Genomic DNA, 18,197 nt, shown 5'->3' with positions numbered 1-18,197 from the left:
GACTGTGTGATGTATCGACGAATAATGCGTGCAGAGCCAAGTAGGGTGGCCTTTTGCAGCTGACATATGGTGATTTTGTCAGTGCTGATTGTTTTTAAGTGCCGTCCAAGGTCTTTAGGCACTGCACCCAGTGTGCCGATCACCACTGGGACCACCTTTACTGGTTTGTGCCAGAGTCTTTGTAGTTCAATCCTTAAATCCTCGTATCGTGTAAGTTTTTCCAGTTGCTTCTCATCAATTCTGCTGTCAATAATAATAATAATAATAATAATAATAATAATAATAATAATAATAATAATAATAACAATTATTATTATTATTATTATTATTATTATTATTATTATTATTATTATTATTATTATCATTATCATCATTAAGGACTCAGAGCGGTGTACAAATTAAACAAAAGACAACAAATAACAGTTTACAAACAAATCGAATAACATCATTAAAATCCAGTTAAAAACAGTAGCAACAATACCTCCCCACCTCAAATTGATAGATGGCATCCAGTCCCAACCCCAGGAGGGGGCCAGCAAATTTCCAAAGATAAACAGGTAGTACATGGGCATCAGAGAGGGGCGGAACTCAGCGGCCAGCCTCCCCAAAAGCTCATATTGCATGAAGAGAAGAAGGCAAATCCATTCGCGCAACCCTGCACCGTTCCCAGTAGTGGATTCCCCCGCCCCTTTGGATGGGGCTATAAGTGGTCTATTAAGAAATGTCTGTGATATATCCTCTGAAGTTTTAGTGGGAAGTATTGATCCGGAATCTCTAGACTTGAGGCTGCCTTTGAGTTTTGATAACTCAAAGGGCACCTATTATGATGCTAACCGCTGTTTTTAAGTAGTTTTTAATGGTTTTTAGTATTATATTGTTGTTATCGATTTAATTAATTGTATATGTGAATGTTGTTCACCGCCCAGAGCCCCCAGGGGATGGGGCGGTTTATAAATCGAAACAATAAATAAAAATAAATACATAAATAATTGCAAAAACGTGTTCCCCTACTTATTTTCCTACTTTCTCCTTTGTGTTCAGATTGTTTCACAAAGAAAAGAAAAGAAAGACTAACAATCAACAGTAGTCAGTTTACCGAATATATTATACCACTAGGCGGCTCTTTTTGCACAGTTATGTTCTTTGGCTACAACGAAGACTTCTTAGCTTTTTCATTGTATTTTATACTATGTGCCAAATTCAGTAAGAGGAAAAAGAATCTTTAGCATTGCTCAGTAAAGTAAGATTCACTGTGCAACAAATATGGGGAAATGGCTGAATAATTCTTAGCAACATTTGTGTTTTTATTTATTCAGGCAGCTTGCTTTTTGCATGAGCATACAACTCACGTGTTATTTTTTGGCAGATCAAAGATGTCCAGGCAAGGTCGGCGGAGCTCACATGGTCCCCTCCCTGCGAAATTGTCAGTGGAGACAAAGACAAATCACAGGCCTATGCTTATGAAGTGTTGATTTCTAAAGGTGGAAAGGACGGAAAGTACACATCCGTTTATATGTAGGTATTATCTTCGTGAAGCCACGGCTGCCTTAAGTTATTTTAATTTGGAAAAAAAAACCCAATCAAAACATTGCCTGCAAAAAAAAAAAAAGGTTGACTTTATTGCCCTACGTTTGAATGAAGATGAAGTATTTCAAAGTAATCATTTATTTGTCTTGCTTAGCTTATTTATGCATGGCCCCACTTCTCTAGGCATCTGTTCAAAGAAGCTTTTTAAAAAGAATAAAATAATAGAAGATGCACATTTAAAACGTGTTTGTAAAAATAACTTATTGGAGCTCTGTCTGGGTTTGATTTTCTGGCAGAGTCCGATATTCTCAATTGTTCTTTCAGGAAATGAACCAATGCATGAAGAGCCCTGTTGGATGAAGCCAATGGTCTAGCTCAGTGGTGGCGAACCTATGGCACGGGTGCCAGAGGTGGCACTCAGAGCCCTCTCTGTGGGCACGCGCAAACAGAGTCCCCCCACACACACACACACATTAGGCTGGCCTGGGCCACTGGGCTCGATTATTAGCATTAAACCTAAGACCTCGTTTTGGGGAGGCAGTGTAGGTAACCCTGTTAAGCGCTGTTAAACCCCACTGATTTTCATGCGAAGAACTAAATCGCAGTCCTTTACCTGGGAGTAAGCTTGGTTGCTGGCAATGGGGCTTGCTTCTGAGTAAACCCTCCTAGGGTCGTGATTCACCTGTTCGAAGAGTTGCCCAGGGGCTTCAAAGCCACCGACTGCCACCAAGCTTACTCCCGAGTAACACATGGCTCAGAGCCAACCGGTTTTCCTAAACTAAAACCTCAGTATTCAGCTTAAATTGCCTTGTTGGCACTTTGCAATAAATAAGTGAGTTATGGGTTGCAGTTTGGGCACTTGGTCTCAAAAAGGTTCGCCATCACTGGTCTAGCTAGTCCAATAATCCTGTTTCACACAGTGGTAAACCACTTCCTCCGAAGGGCCAAGAAACAGGGCATAAAGGCAGAGGATAAAATGCTTTCTCCTGGTGCTAATATTCAGTCTGGATGTGGCGAAAATTCTAAATGGCAAAAATTCTAAATTGCCTCTGGATGTGGCAAAAAAATTTTTAAACAATGGAAGAAGTTCTAAATAATAGAGACCCTTTGCTTGAGTGTTCAGTCCTCCAATAGGGTTCCCAGGGCTTCAGCTATAGCAGAAGACATCACACAGGAATTTCCCTCAGCCCTCACCAGCACTTTACAATCTGGCAGGAGAAAAATGGCTAGAAATTGGGTGTGGGGCACTTCAACATCATGCCAGTGCATGATTTTAAGAACACAAGAACATAAGAACTAGCCTGCTGGATCAGACCAGAGTCCATCTAGTCCAGCATTCTGCTACTCGCAGTGGCCCACCAGGTGCCTTTGGGAGCTCACGTGCAGGATGTGAAAGCAATGGCCTTCTGCTGCTGCTGCTGCTCCTGAGCACCTAGTCTGCTAAGGCATTTGCAATCTGAGATCAAGGAGGATCAAGATTGGTAGCCATAGATCGACTTCTCCTCCATAAATCTGTCCAAGCCCTTTTTAAAGCTATCAAGGTTAGTGGCCATTTGTGCTCATTGGTCAGTACTTGTATAAATGTCTGAACAGGTGTGATAGCATGTCTTGGTAGGGTTTAATGAGTTGAGCGAAGCATGCTATCCGTTTGTTCCATAATTCGGTAAATAGTATTGTATATAGCTGCACTATAGATAAAATTCACTTCACAGAAGAGTGACTGCTTCCTGTGGTGTTTTTGCTATCATGGTGTTGCGGCAGAGTCCCAAGTCTGCATATTCTTGCTCTTGGTAACAGGCCTTCCGCTGGCCACTGGATATACTCTCCAACAACCAGCATGTCTGTTCCCAGTGTGTACGACTGTGCCTCCAGTTTATTCCAGGGAATTGCATTCTGCAACAGGCAACCCTGTCTTCTGCACTTACTTTTCCTACCAACGCCTTCAGCGTTCCTGTCACCTTTAAGATAGCTTCAAAATAATTATTTTCAACACAATAGTGTTAATAGCTCAGAAATTCCACTAATGTATAGTTTTTTGATAGAATAGCAGAATGCTCAAGGTACATGGCGCAGTGGAATTATCCACAGTTACACAAGAAGCCTTTTTATCTTGGAAAACTAATATGTGCCCTTCATTGTAAGGAACTCCATTCCAGACAGGATGGAGACAGGATTCTAATCTAGTCTACCTAAGAACGGAGATGCAGGAAACATGTTCTGCTCTCATGGTTGCAAGATGGAGGAGAAAGAGAGAGAGAAGATGTCAACTGAAAGGACGACATCCAGAGACAACTGGGCCAAGGCGGGCCAGCACTTCTGGTGTTTCTCAATCACACAGCAGCGTTTGGCGTAGTCACTCATGACCTTTTGACTCACTGCCTTGCCGACATTGGTATAAAGGAGACAGCCTCAATGGCTGGTCTCCTTTCTCCCGGGTTGGGGACAGGGGGTCGCACGTGGGGAGACAACCTCATCACCCCGTTCATTGGTGTGTGGGGTCCCACAGGGAACAATCCAGAGGTGGGATCCAGCAGGTGTGTGCCGAGAGGGGGTACTAATTGGTGATTTTGCCACGTGATTTTTGCCGTAGTTATGCCCCTCTTTTCAGCAGTAACGTTCAGAACTTGAAGCAGTCTAGCAGGAGGTGCACCGGGGTGCGTGGCAACGCTTGTGTGTATTCATTTCCCGCCCAAGGACCAGCACAGCGGCTGCATCCTTGTCACAGCCCCGCCCAGGAATGCCCCGCCCCTGGGATGCCTGGCCATGCCCCCATTGTGCCCCGCCCAGCCCCATTGGCGCTTCACCACAGTTTGAATCCTGCCACCATGGGAACCTGTTACTAAAATTTTTGGATCCCACCACTGGAACAATCCTTTCCCCAATGTTATTTTACATCTGTGTGCACCCTCTAGCCCGATTGGTCCGGCGTTTTGGGCTGGTGATCGCTGACCCAAAAAGTGTCCAGCTGTCTTCAGTTAGGTGGAACACTCTGTCGAATGAAACCAGGGCCCTGCGGTATCTATCTCAGTTCTGCAGGCCCTGTAAGACAGAGGCCCTTTATGCTCAACACAAATAAAATGTCTTGAAGATGTTATAAAAAGAACCATTTTCACTTTTTTTTGTCCACATAGCGCAGAAAAATAAAGTGTTGTCAGGGGAAAAGGTTCTCACGCCCACCATTTTCTGCTGCTTCAGAGAATCTCTGTGCCACCTGCCATTTGCTGAGTGTTTCCCACGGGTGTCTCCTCAGCTCGCCTCACGGACGCCCTTGAAAACACAGAAAAAACAACACATTTGCAGAATTGCCAGGCAAAACTAACTTTATTCATGAACTTTAAATGCTGAAATAGCGGGTGGCTGCAACGCCAGGTGAGGAAGCATCTGTGGGAAACACTCAGCACATGGCAGGCGGCATGGAGAATCACTACAGTGGCAGAAAATGATGAGAGTGAGTGGCAGTAAAAACGAAAATGAGAATTTTGAAATCTGGCGGGAGAAATAAGACGTTTCCTGAGCTCCACACAGCAAGCAGGAAGTGTCTTGAAGCCGTCTCGGCTAGTTTAGCTTTTTCAGAATACGCTAAATACAAATATAAATTTCAAAATACAACAGGTTAAGTTGAAAAAAACATATTGGGGAAAAAGCTGTGCAGAGTTCCTCCCCAAAACGTTTCCTTTAACATCCTTTATTTGTGTTGTGGAGAACGGGCTGGAATTGTTCTATTAGGACTATAGCTGAGGACAGAAACGGTGTTTGATCCATTTTGACTGTCCTCCTTTCCCTTCCCTTCCCTTCCTTTCTGTATTGTATTAGTATGATTGTGTGTTATGGGGGCCAGGGGAGATGTTTAATGGATTGTTCCACCTTGGTTGGAGTTTTAAGCCATCATATCGTATGTGTTTTTATTGATGTAATGGTTGGAAGCTGCTCTGAGCCTTCTTTGAAAGGGAGAGAGGGATATAAATCCAGAAAACAAATAAAATCCACAATAAATAAGATTCCCTGAGAGGAGCAAACTGCACATCAAGGGGATAGCATTTGAGCAGTAGAAAGGATGCATAGGGTCCAGTGTGTTTTTCCGACTCCCTTCCTGAAGTCTGAGGCTGAGAGATCCATCAATTCCAGCAATGTTTATGTTTTATCAGTAAGGAAAGCAAGGTAATCTGTGGACTTCCATTTGTTCCATTCTTCAGTATTATATCTCTCAAATGAACAGTAAAAAGCACAATAGTTGGTAAGACAGCGTCTTATATTAATTTTTGCTCCCAAAGATGCGCTATGTCTTATTTCCAGGGGATGTCTTATTTTTCCATTCCACAGCTGCATGCTCTGGTCGACGGGCCTGCTTCCAAACAAAAACTTTGCTATGTCTTACTTTCAAGGGATGCTTTATATTTAGCACATCTGCAAAATCTCTACTACATCTTATTTTCAGGGGATGTCTTATTTTTGGGGAAACAGGGTACATGTGAACTAGTTGTGTCGGGACTGGGTAATGGAGCAACGGTCCTCCAACTGATGACATCTTGTCTCTAGTCAGATGCCACGTCTGACAGAAAAAACTTGTACCTCAGGGCCATTTCAAGATTTCTTTCGTCTCCCAAGCGAGTGCCGTTTTACACACAACCACTCAATCGGTTTCTGAACAGCACAATGCATAGGAAATAACTTACAGTTAACTTAAAGACTGAGTTATTGTAGCACTGATAATTGTTGAATAAACAATTGCATGCTGAATTAGAGTTTAACAAAAGAGTTTATTTATTAACCAGCTTAACAGCTTAAACAGCTGTTGTGAACGCTCTCTGTGCTTGTCATGCACTGTTGAGTTTGGCAAGGAAATGTTGCCAACTATACATGCATTTCGTGGCTTTTTAGTCACTCTGCTCACATTTTTCTCCCTCTAAATCCATGTGTGTGGCCATATGCACTTACTAAAATTCTACTCATGAAGCTTAGGTTCCAACAAGTCTGTAACACAAGACTCCTTTTTGGTTGTCCTACAACAGACCAACCTCGCAGCCACATCTTTGAATTGCGTCCTGGTTTGTGTTTAGCAGTGAAGCTTTGGGGAGAATAGTTGCTGGTGGTGTGGAGAATTAGCAAATTCATTTAAAATAGTTTATTTTATGCCAGGTTGGGGTGGGGGGGGGTTGCATGCTACTGTCATGTATATGATTAACAATTGATTGAGAGGTGTCTCACTATATACATAGGTGTCAAACTCGTGGCCCTCCAGATGTTATGGACTACAGTTCCCATCATCCCCTGCCAGCATCAGCTGGCAGGGAATGATGGGAACTGTAGTCCATAATATCTGGAGGGCCGCGAGTTTGACACCGGTGCACTATAATCTTCATTGCTTCAAACCTGAGTGAAATATGCTGTTTGGGAAAGAACATGTTTTGTGAAGCTGTTGTCTGTAGGTTTAGTCATCATAGATTCCTTTATACCACAAAAGACTGGGGAATGAAGGGATGTTTGGCGAGTCATTTCTCAAGGACAGCTGGAGGATAAACATAGAGGATGAATCCGGAAGTGGCCCAACAGTGGAAGTCAGGGAGAGAGCAATTCCCTTGTTATGCTGCCTCAGTTTATGAGAAGACCCTCCTCTGCATCCCCCACATTTGCTGTGGGAAGAGAAAAATATGTCAATAAAATTCTCCACAGCTGATTCTACATCAGAAGTCCTTTTCTGAGGCAATCATGTTTCTGGTGCAAATGTTGCTCAATATGCGCATGTCCCAGAGATTCCACACAAGGTGGTATAATGTTTCTATGTTCCAAAACAGAGACCAGAAGAACTGGTCAAAACAATGTTAACTTACAGAGCAACTCCAACAAGTTCATGCAAGCTTTCAATTAACTGAACTACCTACTTGAATCCTACTCAGGGAAGGTCTTCAAATTAACACCCTAGAGATTGATAGAAAGGAATAACTGGAAAATATAAATTCTATTACAACAGGTGGCACAGTTTTTCAACATAGCTGCGGTTTCCCTTTCCCCACTAGAGATGGATTGAATTCAGTGGTGGGATCCAAAAATTTTAAGTAATGTTATTGTGTCTGGTGGGATTCAAACAGTGGTGCTGCCGCACACACGCACCTCCAGTCCCTATTGGGCAGGGAGGTTGCTTTAGTAACCCCTTCTCGGCACTCAGAAAAAATTAGTAACCACTTCTAGAGAAGTGGTGAGAATTGGTTGGATCCCACCTCTGATTGCATTCCCTCGACTGTGTTACTGTCCAGCCTCCATCATGATTCTTATTTTGGTTATTAATATATGCAATAGCACTGCTCAGTAACAACACAGGGATCCTTTGTTTTGCTAATTGCTGGAAAGACTGGCTGTTCCATTGTGTCTTCAATGGGTGTCTACAATGAGAAGATTATCTGGCTTCCTATTGCTTGGGGGAAGGGGAGAGAGCATTTCAGGGACTTTCTAGATGCTAATTGAGGCCTCTTCCCCACATGTAGAATGATGCCCTTTCAATCCACTTTCAATGCACTTTGAAACTGGATTTTACTGTGCAGAGTAGCAAAATCCACTTGCAAACAATTGTGAAAGTGGATTGAAAGTGTATTATTCTGCATTTGCGGTGGGGGCCTCAATTAGCGTCTAAAAAGTCCCTGAAATGCTCTCTCCCCACAAGCAATAGGAAGTCAGATGGCCACTTGAATTGTCTTAATGTAGTGAGAACGCTATGATTTTCCCCTGATAAGTTAGAAAGAAAAACCCAAACACCCTGGATTTTGTTGGTGTCAACAGTGATAGTAGTGGCTGTGAATGCGGAGGAAGAGGGCAAAGAGGGGTGGAACGAGCGCCAGGCTGGTGCATATAATTCTGTATCTTTGTTTCTGTTCAACTGTCCAATGCAGAATACCAGAGATAAGGCTTATGGAAATTGTGCAGCTGTGGCTGAATTACTGAGGGAATTGTTTTTTATTATAGGAATTCACAAGACCACAATAACATTACTTTTGGAGAAAAATATGTACTGTTTATCAACCTCACTGCAGCAATTATATTAACACCACAATTTTCACAGCCGACATTTCTGCACCTATTAAACAAAGACGTTCTTTGCTTTCAGGGGTGAAAAAAATCACGCCACCGTAAATGAGCTCACGCCAGCAACCGATTATTATGCAAGGTAAATTATTGTCCCTTACATAAAATGCATGTAGTGAAGGTCTCCGTTTATACCCGTATGAATAAAAACGGTCAGATGTGATTTCAAAGGCATTATGATTTGCAGTATTCTTCCTCTTGCAAAACACAATTAGTATCGCCAGAGTTAGAACCTTTTGGGGTGTACCAAAGTACAATATATTGCCTCAGTTTAGTTATTTACATTATTCACGCACAATTAGTGCAGTCTGAGTGAAAATCATCCCAAGACATGCTAGTAATTCTAGCTTACTCTCCTGTCCTTTATATCCTGAAATAAGGAAAAGGTTTTTGGAGCCGATACTACCTAGGACAGCTTTTTTGTCCGATGATGAGAAACTGATTTTCTTATTATCTGATATTGATTCCTATGTTTCTGATAAGATGGCTCTCTTTGCCCTGGCGGATAGGAAATTACGAGCAAAGTATTTAAAGCGCTGTTTGAACTGATGTTCCAAAGTACTGGAGATTAACTTAGACTAGCTGAAGAAGCTTCAAAAACATCTGACGTATTTGATGGAGCATTTTAATTTAGAGATTGCAAACACTAATAATTTATATTTTAATGTTAAACTAAGTTATTGTTTTAATTTAAATTATTGTTTTAACTAAGTTACTGTTTTAACTGCATGTATCTCTGTATAGTTATAGCCAGTGGCTCAAACAATAAATACTTGACTGACCTAGTAATTCTAGCATGCTTCACTAGGATACCTAGTGTAGCATTTTATGTTACAGTACATTACTATTCTAGAATATTCTATTTGAGCTTGATGTAATATTCTTCCTCGATATTACAATTTCCAACAGGAAGCTAAGTTTTCCTACTTTTGAGTGTGTTTTATTTCAGACAACAGAGGCAAGCAAAATGGACAGAAATTCCAGTTTTTCTTAGTTTTTAAAATAAAGACTATATGCAACGTGTAATTGGGCTTGTAAAAATAACAGAACTTTTTTTTTGGCTGCCCTAGAGTGCTAGCACAATGCAATTGCATGAAAGGAACTCCATCTGAAGCACAATGTTTTACAACAATGAGCTGTGAACCTGATCCTCCAAATTCCCCAATGATAATTCATCGGACCAAAACTTCTCTTACTTTACAATGGAAGGTAAGCATTCTTTTTTTTTAAAAAAAAATCTATTCTAGGAGTGGATTTTTAATGACACCTTTTTCCTGTGCTTTAAATACAGTCTTCATCTAATGTATTGTCGAAGGCTTTCACGGCTGGATTCAATTGGTTCTGGTGGGTTTTCTGTGCAGCCGTGGTCTGGTGGATCTTGTTTCTAACGTTTCGCCTGCATCTTTGGCTGGCATCTTCAGAGGTGTATCCCAGAGGGAAGCCTGTTACACACTGTGATACACACTGTGATATTCCCTATGGGATACACCTCTGAAGATGCCAGCCACAGATGCAGGTGAAATGTTAGGAACAAGATCCACCAGACCACGGCCACACAGCCTGGAAAACCCACCAGAACCAGTCTTCATCTAAGCTTTCAACTTGCACTACTGTAGAGCAAAAGTTGATTTACTAGTTCTGAAAATTTGCTAATTGTTTACACAGATGGATAGCCACAGATATTTGACTTGTTGAACTAGGGTTGCCAACTTCAGTTTGGGAAATACCTAGAAATTTGCGGGTAGAGCCTTGAGGAGGGCAGGGTTTGGACACAGGAGAGACCTCATCACTCTCCATAGCAGATATGTTCTCCAGGGATTGGATCTCTGTAGTACAGATATCAGTTGTAATTCTGCAAGATCTCCAGACCCCACCTGGAAAGTAGCAACCCTATGGGACACAAATGCAAAATTATGGTTTATTTTATCCATGATTAGCCATGGTTTCACCTTGCAGGTGACCACTCATATCCCTGGTTTGCTTCAACAAATTCTGGTTTGGTTGGATTTGCTCTATAACCAGGGAGATTGGGACCAGGAATAAGCCAGAATGTCCCCACATCACACCAAACCACAGTTAAAACCAACTATGGCTAACAAGCCAACTTCAAACCATGGTTTTAGATCCTGGTTGGATGGACTCTAATTAACCATAGCTGAGCCAACTGAATTCAGACTAACTACAGTTAATGTTAGCCGAGCAGTTGTAATGTTTTAGAACAGTGGGGTGTTATGAGTTTTCCGGGCTGTATGGCTGTGTTCCAATAGCAACTTCTCCTGACGTTTCGCCTGCATCTGTGGCTGGCATCTTCAGATGAAGATGCCGGCCACAGACGTAGGCAAAACATCAAGAGAAAATGCTGCTGGAACACAGCCATACAGCCCAGAAAACCCACAACACCCCAGTGATCCCAGCCGTGAAAGGCGTCAGCAGTACGTTTTAGAACAGCCATTCCCAACTTTTTTCCACTCGCGTACCCCTTGGCAACCTGATTCCCTAAAAATGTACCCCCACATTAGAAAACTCATCATGTAAATTTTTCACGTACCCCTAAATGCTCTGGAAAGGTACATGTATCTCACATTGGGAACCACTGTTTTAGAAGATATCTTTCATTTAAAATTGAACATTCACTGATTATTCCTGACTTTCTTGAAAACATAAGCCCAGTGGTGGGATCCAAAAATTTTAGTAATAGGTTCCCATGGTGGTGGGATTCAAACTGTGGCGTAGCACCAATGGGGCTGGGCGGGGCATGATGGGGGCATGGCCGGCCATTCCAGGGGTGGGGCATTCCTGGGCGGGGCTGTGGCAAGGATGCAGCCGCTGCGCCAGTCCTTGAGCGGGAAACGAATGTGCGCAGACACAGGCTGCCACGCACGCCGGTGCACCTCCTGCTAGACTGCTTCAAGTTCTGCGCGCTACTGCTGAGAGGAGGGGCGTAACTAAAGCAAAAATCACGTGGCAAAATCACCAATTAGTAACCCCCTCTCGGCACACACAAATAATTAGTAACCTACTCTCGGGAACCTGTGAGAACCTGCTGGATCCCACCTCTGCATAAGCCTACATGGACTCTGGATGCAAGTGAATTCTCTCTCCCTGGGGCATGGGACAATGATGCAGAGTATTGCTTTCCTCTTCATTCCCTAGCACAGTCTTATACCTGTCAGTGTGGAATCCATTTGAGAAGCAAACGTGTACCTGTGAAATTAAACGGCAGTGACGTTTCTACATTGCCATCAATGGTCCAATAATTTTTGCACGAAGGATTTTTAAATTGTTTTTGGCTGTTTGCAAAGTGGTCAAAACATAACCCTTCATATTGGTCGCCCTGCCTATTGCTTATAACACAGTGTTTGCTGAAAAGTTAACATCCCCCTGCCAAATCAACTTGTTATTTTGCAAAATGACATTTTTTTTATGCTTCCTTTTAATAAACCCTGGGCTATACATTCCATTTTTACAGGACAAGGCAATGGGAAGAAGTCACACCTGAGAGGCAAACAAAGGCCTTGTTCACATGACCACTTTTGACTTGGAAAACTCACCGTGAGGTGATTTTTTCCCGCAATTCTGGTGTAGTGAAGCAATCTGGTGAATTCTCCACCACATGATGAGATTTCGGCTTAGCCACATCTTAGAGGTAAGGACGCTATGTCCTGGAGAAACCAAACTCCTGCAGGTGATGCTCCACCACGCGACGAGATCGCAATTTACCAAATCCTGAGGAATTTGGCAATTTGCCTTCTACGTGGCAGAGCATTCACAGGACCAATTCACTTTGCCAGAACTGTGAGGTAAAGCCACCTTGAGGTGACTTCTTCACATCAAAATGGTTGTGTGAATCGGGCTAAAGGAAGAGTTCTCGGAGGTCGCCTTTTCTGATTGATTCCTTAAATATTTGGACGTAAGGAGTTCTGCAATTTGGGTTTTTCTGTCGGAAAATGGATAAAAGCATCTGCTGTGTTTATTTTGTCAGGGGAACATAGGAGAATTTCTGTTCAGTCCTGAGTGGGGGGGGGGGGTTGTGTTGCAATCCAGGATGACACAACCACAGTGCAGCTGCACAGCCTTCAAAGAGGCTTCTTATGCCACAGAGAACAAGCCAAAAGTGATACTGGCCCTTCCTCCGTGAAAGTGGCCAATTCAGCCACCAATTTTGCTGACATAAGTCTGTGCTGGCAAATGGGCCATTCCTGGGCTGAAAGGGTTCAGGAATTGGACTAAAGCCAGCCCTGCCCTTCTAATGCTCCTTTTGGGGCCAACACTGGCTCTTGCACAGGAGGAGCAATGGACCTGCGACTGCGCTGGTATTGGGGTGTTTCACTGCTGTTTGCTCCCTAATACCCACATAAGGAGCAGCAGTGGTGTAGGAGGTTAAGAGCTCTATCTAATCTGGAGGAACCGGGTTTGATTCCCAGCTCTGCCGCCTGAGCTGTGGAAGCTTATCTGGGGAATTCAGATTAGCCTGTGCACTCCCACACATGCCAGCTGGGTGACCTTGGGCTAGTCACAGCTTTTCGGAGCTCTCTCAGCCCCACCTACCTCACAGGGTGTTTGTTGTGAGGGGGGAAGGGCAAGGAGATTGTCAGCCCCTTTGAGTCTCCTGCAAGAGAGAAAGGGGGGATATAAATCCAAACTTTTCTTCTTCTTCTTCTTCTTCTTCTTCTTCTTCTTCTTCATAAGTGCCTCTGTGCCAGTGTAAGTGCTCTTATGCCAATGCAAATGGCATTTACGCCAGCACCAGGGTCATGACTCCTCCTGAATGCCCCCCCCACCCAGAATGCAGTACTTGAATCATAAACGATAATTAAGTTTAAATACATGGTGCTCAGGTAAATAAAAAGAGAGTGTCATAAGAGCCAACTAAGGTTGAAAGAAGATGGACTCTAATCTGGAGAACTGAGTTTGATTCCCCATTACTCCACCTGAGTGGCAAGCCAGAGGTGTTTCCCCACTCCTACATTCCTGCTGGGTGACCTTGGGCTAGTCACAGTTCTCTCAGAACTCTCTTGGCCCTACCTACCTCACAAGGTGTCTGTTGTGGGGAAAGGAAGGGAAAGGAGTTTGTAAACCACCTTGAGTCTTCTTACGGGAGAGAAAGGCCGGATATAAATCCAAACTCTTCTCTTCTTTTCTTCTAACTTGGGCTCATTCCGCACATGCAGAATAATGCACTTTCAAATTGCTTTCAGTGCTCTTTGAAGCTGTTTGGAATAGCAAAATCCACTTGAAAACAGTTGTGAAAGTGGTTTGAAATTGCATTAATTTGCGTGTGCGGAAGGGGCCTTGGAGGGTTTTCCCCCTTTACTTATTAGGTCATTAACTATTTAACTGGTAATATTACATTTCTGTTGGCTTCGAACATGTTCTTTACTTTGAACATGTTCTTTACTTGTAGGGTCATTAACTATTAAACTGGTAATATTACATCTCTGTTGGCTTCGAACTAAATAACTACATAAATAACTTGTTGAGATTTAAGGTGATTTACATAATCCAGATAGGGTTTGAATCAGAAGGTGCTATTCTACATGCATAGAATATGTTGGTGTAAAGGCACTTGTGTGTGGGGCGGGGGGAGGGAGTGATTTCTATTGATTCCCACATCCTGTTACAGATGCTAGTTCCCTAGCAATGTCTGTTGTATGGCTACATCACTTCCATTAAAAAAAACAACAGGAATGACATAGGGTAGTTCTACGAGTAACTGAAAACTTTATGGTTTTATGATAGAGCCGTACAAGAGGCCGAAAAAAAGGAATGGACAGATTGTGGAAAGTGTTCTGTTGCTAAAAGGAAGTCACATTTAGGACAGTTGCAGGAAGGGAAAATGCCTACTTGTCCCATGCCAGTTACTATGAACTTCTCCAAGGGAGAGCTGGGTATGTGAAAATAAACTTGAGAGCAATGCATTGAACACTCTGCAAGTGATCTTTCTCTCCTCTTCCATTTCAGGCACCTTACGACAATGGTTCCAAAATCAACAGTTATCTTTTAGAATGGGACCAGGTAAGCACAATATTTGGCAAAGAATATGTCTATATAACTGGCAACATAGTTTTTAAGTTTATGCCAGCAAACACGAAACAGCCAGACAGAGTTGTGGTGAGGATAAAATGACGGAGAGGACAATTATTGTGGAGAAAGGTAGGGTATACCGTATAAAGTACAATTATTGTGGAGAAAGGTGGGGTATAAAGGACAATTATTGTGGAGAAAGGTGGGTTATACTATATAAAATACAATTATTGTGGAGAAAGGTGGGGTATAAAGGACAATTATTGTGGAGAAAGGTGATGTATACCATATAAAGGACAATTATTGTGGAGAAAGGTGAGGTAGAAAGGACAATTATTGTGGAGAAAGGTGAGGTATACCGTATAAAGGACAATTATTGTGGAGAAAGGTGGGGTATAAAGGACAATTATTGTGGAGAAAGGTGAGGTATACCGTATAAAGGACAATTATTGTGGAGAAAGGTGGGGTATACCGTATAAAGGACAATTATTGTGGAGAAAGGTGGGGTATAAAGGACAATTATTGTGGAGAAAGGTGGGGTATAAAGGACAGTTATTGTGGAGAAAGGTGGGGTATAAAGGACAATTATTGTGGAGAAAGGTGGGGTATAAAGGACAGTTATTGTGGAGAAAGGTGGGGTATACCGTATAAAGGACAATTATTGTGGAGAAAGGTGGGGTATACCGTATAAAGGACAATTATTGTGGAGAAAGGTTGGGTATAAAGGACAATTATTGTGGAGAAAGGTGGGGTATAAAGGACAATTATTGTGGAGAAAGGTGGGGTATAAAGGACAATTATTGTGGAGAAAGGTGGGGTATAAAGGACAGTTATTGTGGAGAAAGGTGGGGTATACCGTATAAAGGACAATTATCGTGGAGAAAGGTGAGGTATGAATGAAGTAAATAAATATAGCTGAAGATGGGGAGTATATTAAAGATAGGTTGGCTGGTGGGTGGAAATGAGAGAAAGAAGCAGGGGAAGATAATGACATGGGGTGGCCTGGAGGAAGGAAAAAAGGAAATAATGGGTTAATGAAGTACCCTACACAAGTCCTTGTGGATTCCCCACCCTGCAATTGAGTCCATCCTAGTGGTCGACGCTGAGCAATTGAGGATGGCAAGACAGCTAGCACTGTGCAATTGGTTCACCAGAGTAGGCGGGGGGGGGTACAGATGATGGAAGATAATGGTAGGTTGGTGGGTGGGTGGGAAGGAGAGACAGAAGCAGGTAAATGAGAGGGACTGTGGGGATTTGTCAGCAAAGAAACAGAGGAAATAGTTGGGGAGGGGAAAATAAGATGCCACCCCACAAGTCCTTGCAGGTCCCTTGCTTTTATCACTGTACTCCATTAAGTCCCGCCAGCTTATAATGAAGTGATATTTATTTCTAAAACTTCTGTCCATAAGATGGTACTGCAACTCTGTTATTCCTTTTAGGGAAATGGAAATGGGGAGTTTGAACAGTGTTATTATGGTCAACAGAAGCAGTATAAGATCCCAAAGCTGTCCCCAGCAATGGGATTCACATTTAGGCTGGCCGCTAAGAATGATTTGGGCATGAGGTAAGCATTGTTCCCAGATAAATATTCTGTAATATGCAGAGGATGGGGCGGTATAAAAGTTTAATAAATAAATAAATAAATAAATAAATAACAATACACATTGGAAATAAAGCAAGATAAAAGGCTTCTTTGGAAAAAAAAGATCTGTTTTAACACTAAAATCCGGAAGTATTTCATATTTGTCCCCTTGGGGGATGGGGCGGTATAAAAATAAAATAAAATAAAACAAATAAATAAATAAATTTTTGCATGGCTGCTTCTGCCAAGATTTTTTTTTTTTATTACAATTGAATTCATGGGTTATCTTCAGATAATTAAACATACAGGGAGAAAAATCTATACAACTTCAGCGTGTTATCTAGAAGATTATAAATGATGTCGTTATCGTCTGCTTGAAGTGGAAGAATATTTCCAGTTGTTCTATGTTTTTATTTTCAGTGAATATGTCAAGATCAGCAATGTCTAGGATTTTAATTAGTCACTCCTTAACTGATGGAAATTCAGGATTTTTCTATTATAAAGCCAGTATTATCTTTGTAGGAAGGAAAGTGACTGGTATTGCCCGATCTCATCACATCTTGGAAACTGAGTACTTGGGTCTGTACTTGGAAGGCTAACATCCAAAGAAGTCCCTGCAGAGGCGTACTGGGGGGAAATGGCGCCCAGAGACATCCATTCTCTGGGTGCCCCCCCCCCCACTACTCCTGGGGCGGAGCCCATGGCAGACCCACACCCAAGCCCTGCCCCCTCCTGGCTGCTGGCTCGGAGCCGGCAGATGGGAGGGGGGTGAGGCTTGGGGGGTCCTCTGGCTTCCTTAGCCCTGCCCATGTTGATGACAACATGGGTGGGGCTGAGTGTGCCAGAAGGCAACAAGGCAGCAGGAGTTCCTTGTTTTTTGCACCCCCACGTAACCACATAGTAACTTGGATCTGCCCTGAACTGAATGACCCAGTCCATTCTAGTTTTAGAAGTTAGTATTTGAATGGGAGGTAGGATTGCCAGACACTATTCAAAGGTCCCCCCGCTTTGGGCCCTCTAGCGCCACAGCCAGCTAGCAGGGTCTTACTAGCTGCAAATTGAGGCCTAGGCCTCTCATTGTCAGTGCATTGATGTCACTTCAAGAAGTGATATCATCATGTTGCTGACAACGTGGGAAATGCTCTGGTATTTGAGGATATTCTCCCACGTTGTCAGTGAAATGATGATGTCACTTCTGGAGGGGATGTCAACATGCCAACGACAATGAGGCTTTGGCCTCAATTTGGGATGGTAAGACCTCCCCCCCAGAGGTGGGATCCAGCAGGTTCTCACAGGTTCCCGAGAGTAGGTTACTAATTATTTGTGTGTGCCGAGAGGGGGTTACTAATTGGTGATTTTGCCATGTGATTTTTGCCTTAGTTACGCCCCTCCTCTCAGCAGTAGCGCGCAGAACTTGAAGCAGTCTAGCAGGAGGTGCACCGGCGTGCGTGACAGCCTGCGCCTGCATGCATTCATTTCCCGCCCAAGGACCGGCGCAGCGGCTGCATCCTTGCCACAGCCCCGCCCAGGAATGCTCCGCCTCCGGAATGCCTGGCCACGCCCCCATCGTGCTCCACCCAGCCCCATTGGCGCTACACCACAGTTTGAATCCCACCACCAAGGGAACCTGTTACTAAAATTTTTGGATCCCACCACTGCTCCCCCCCTTTCTCTAACAGTTGGCAAGGGATACCTAGTAGCCCTAATGGAAGACCTCCAAGGAAATCCAGGGTTGCTGAACAGATGCAGGCACTGGGAAATTGCCCCTATTCATCTCTTGCCTTAAAAATGTTATGGGTTCACCATGAGTTGGCTGCAACTTGATGGCACTTCACATATGCACCCTGGGGGTTACAGCTGTAAAAGTTGCTCCTTCTCATTGTAATTAATTCTAAGAGGGCCAGGCCTGTGTTTCTGTACGCTGAGCTTGTGGGTTGCTGAGATCCAGGGCTTAAAGGGAGCTGCAGTTAAGTATACTGCTTCTCAGATT

General features: G+C 43.2%; 1 protein-coding gene across 1 annotated transcript in view; it reads left to right on the top strand.

Moving 5' to 3' along the window:
* The window catches only part of FNDC3A (fibronectin type III domain containing 3A), an 84,211-nt gene that overhangs the window by 39,783 nt on the left and 26,231 nt on the right, over positions 1 to 18,197 (top strand). Inside the window, exons 7-11 of the mRNA XM_048501018.1 lie at positions 1,367 to 1,515; positions 8,624 to 8,683; positions 9,672 to 9,810; positions 14,563 to 14,616; positions 16,065 to 16,189. Of these exons, the coding sequence (XP_048356975.1) occupies positions 1,367 to 1,515; positions 8,624 to 8,683; positions 9,672 to 9,810; positions 14,563 to 14,616; positions 16,065 to 16,189 (527 nt within the window). The remainder of the gene's footprint in view (positions 1 to 1,366; positions 1,516 to 8,623; positions 8,684 to 9,671; positions 9,811 to 14,562; positions 14,617 to 16,064; positions 16,190 to 18,197) is intronic.

Source organism: Sphaerodactylus townsendi, linkage group LG01, assembly GCF_021028975.2.
Source record: "Sphaerodactylus townsendi isolate TG3544 linkage group LG01, MPM_Stown_v2.3, whole genome shotgun sequence".
Classification (NCBI taxonomy): domain Eukaryota; kingdom Metazoa; phylum Chordata; class Lepidosauria; order Squamata; family Sphaerodactylidae; genus Sphaerodactylus; species Sphaerodactylus townsendi.
Note: the sequence above shows the minus strand (reverse complement) of the source record. Positions and strands in the feature narration are given on the sequence as shown.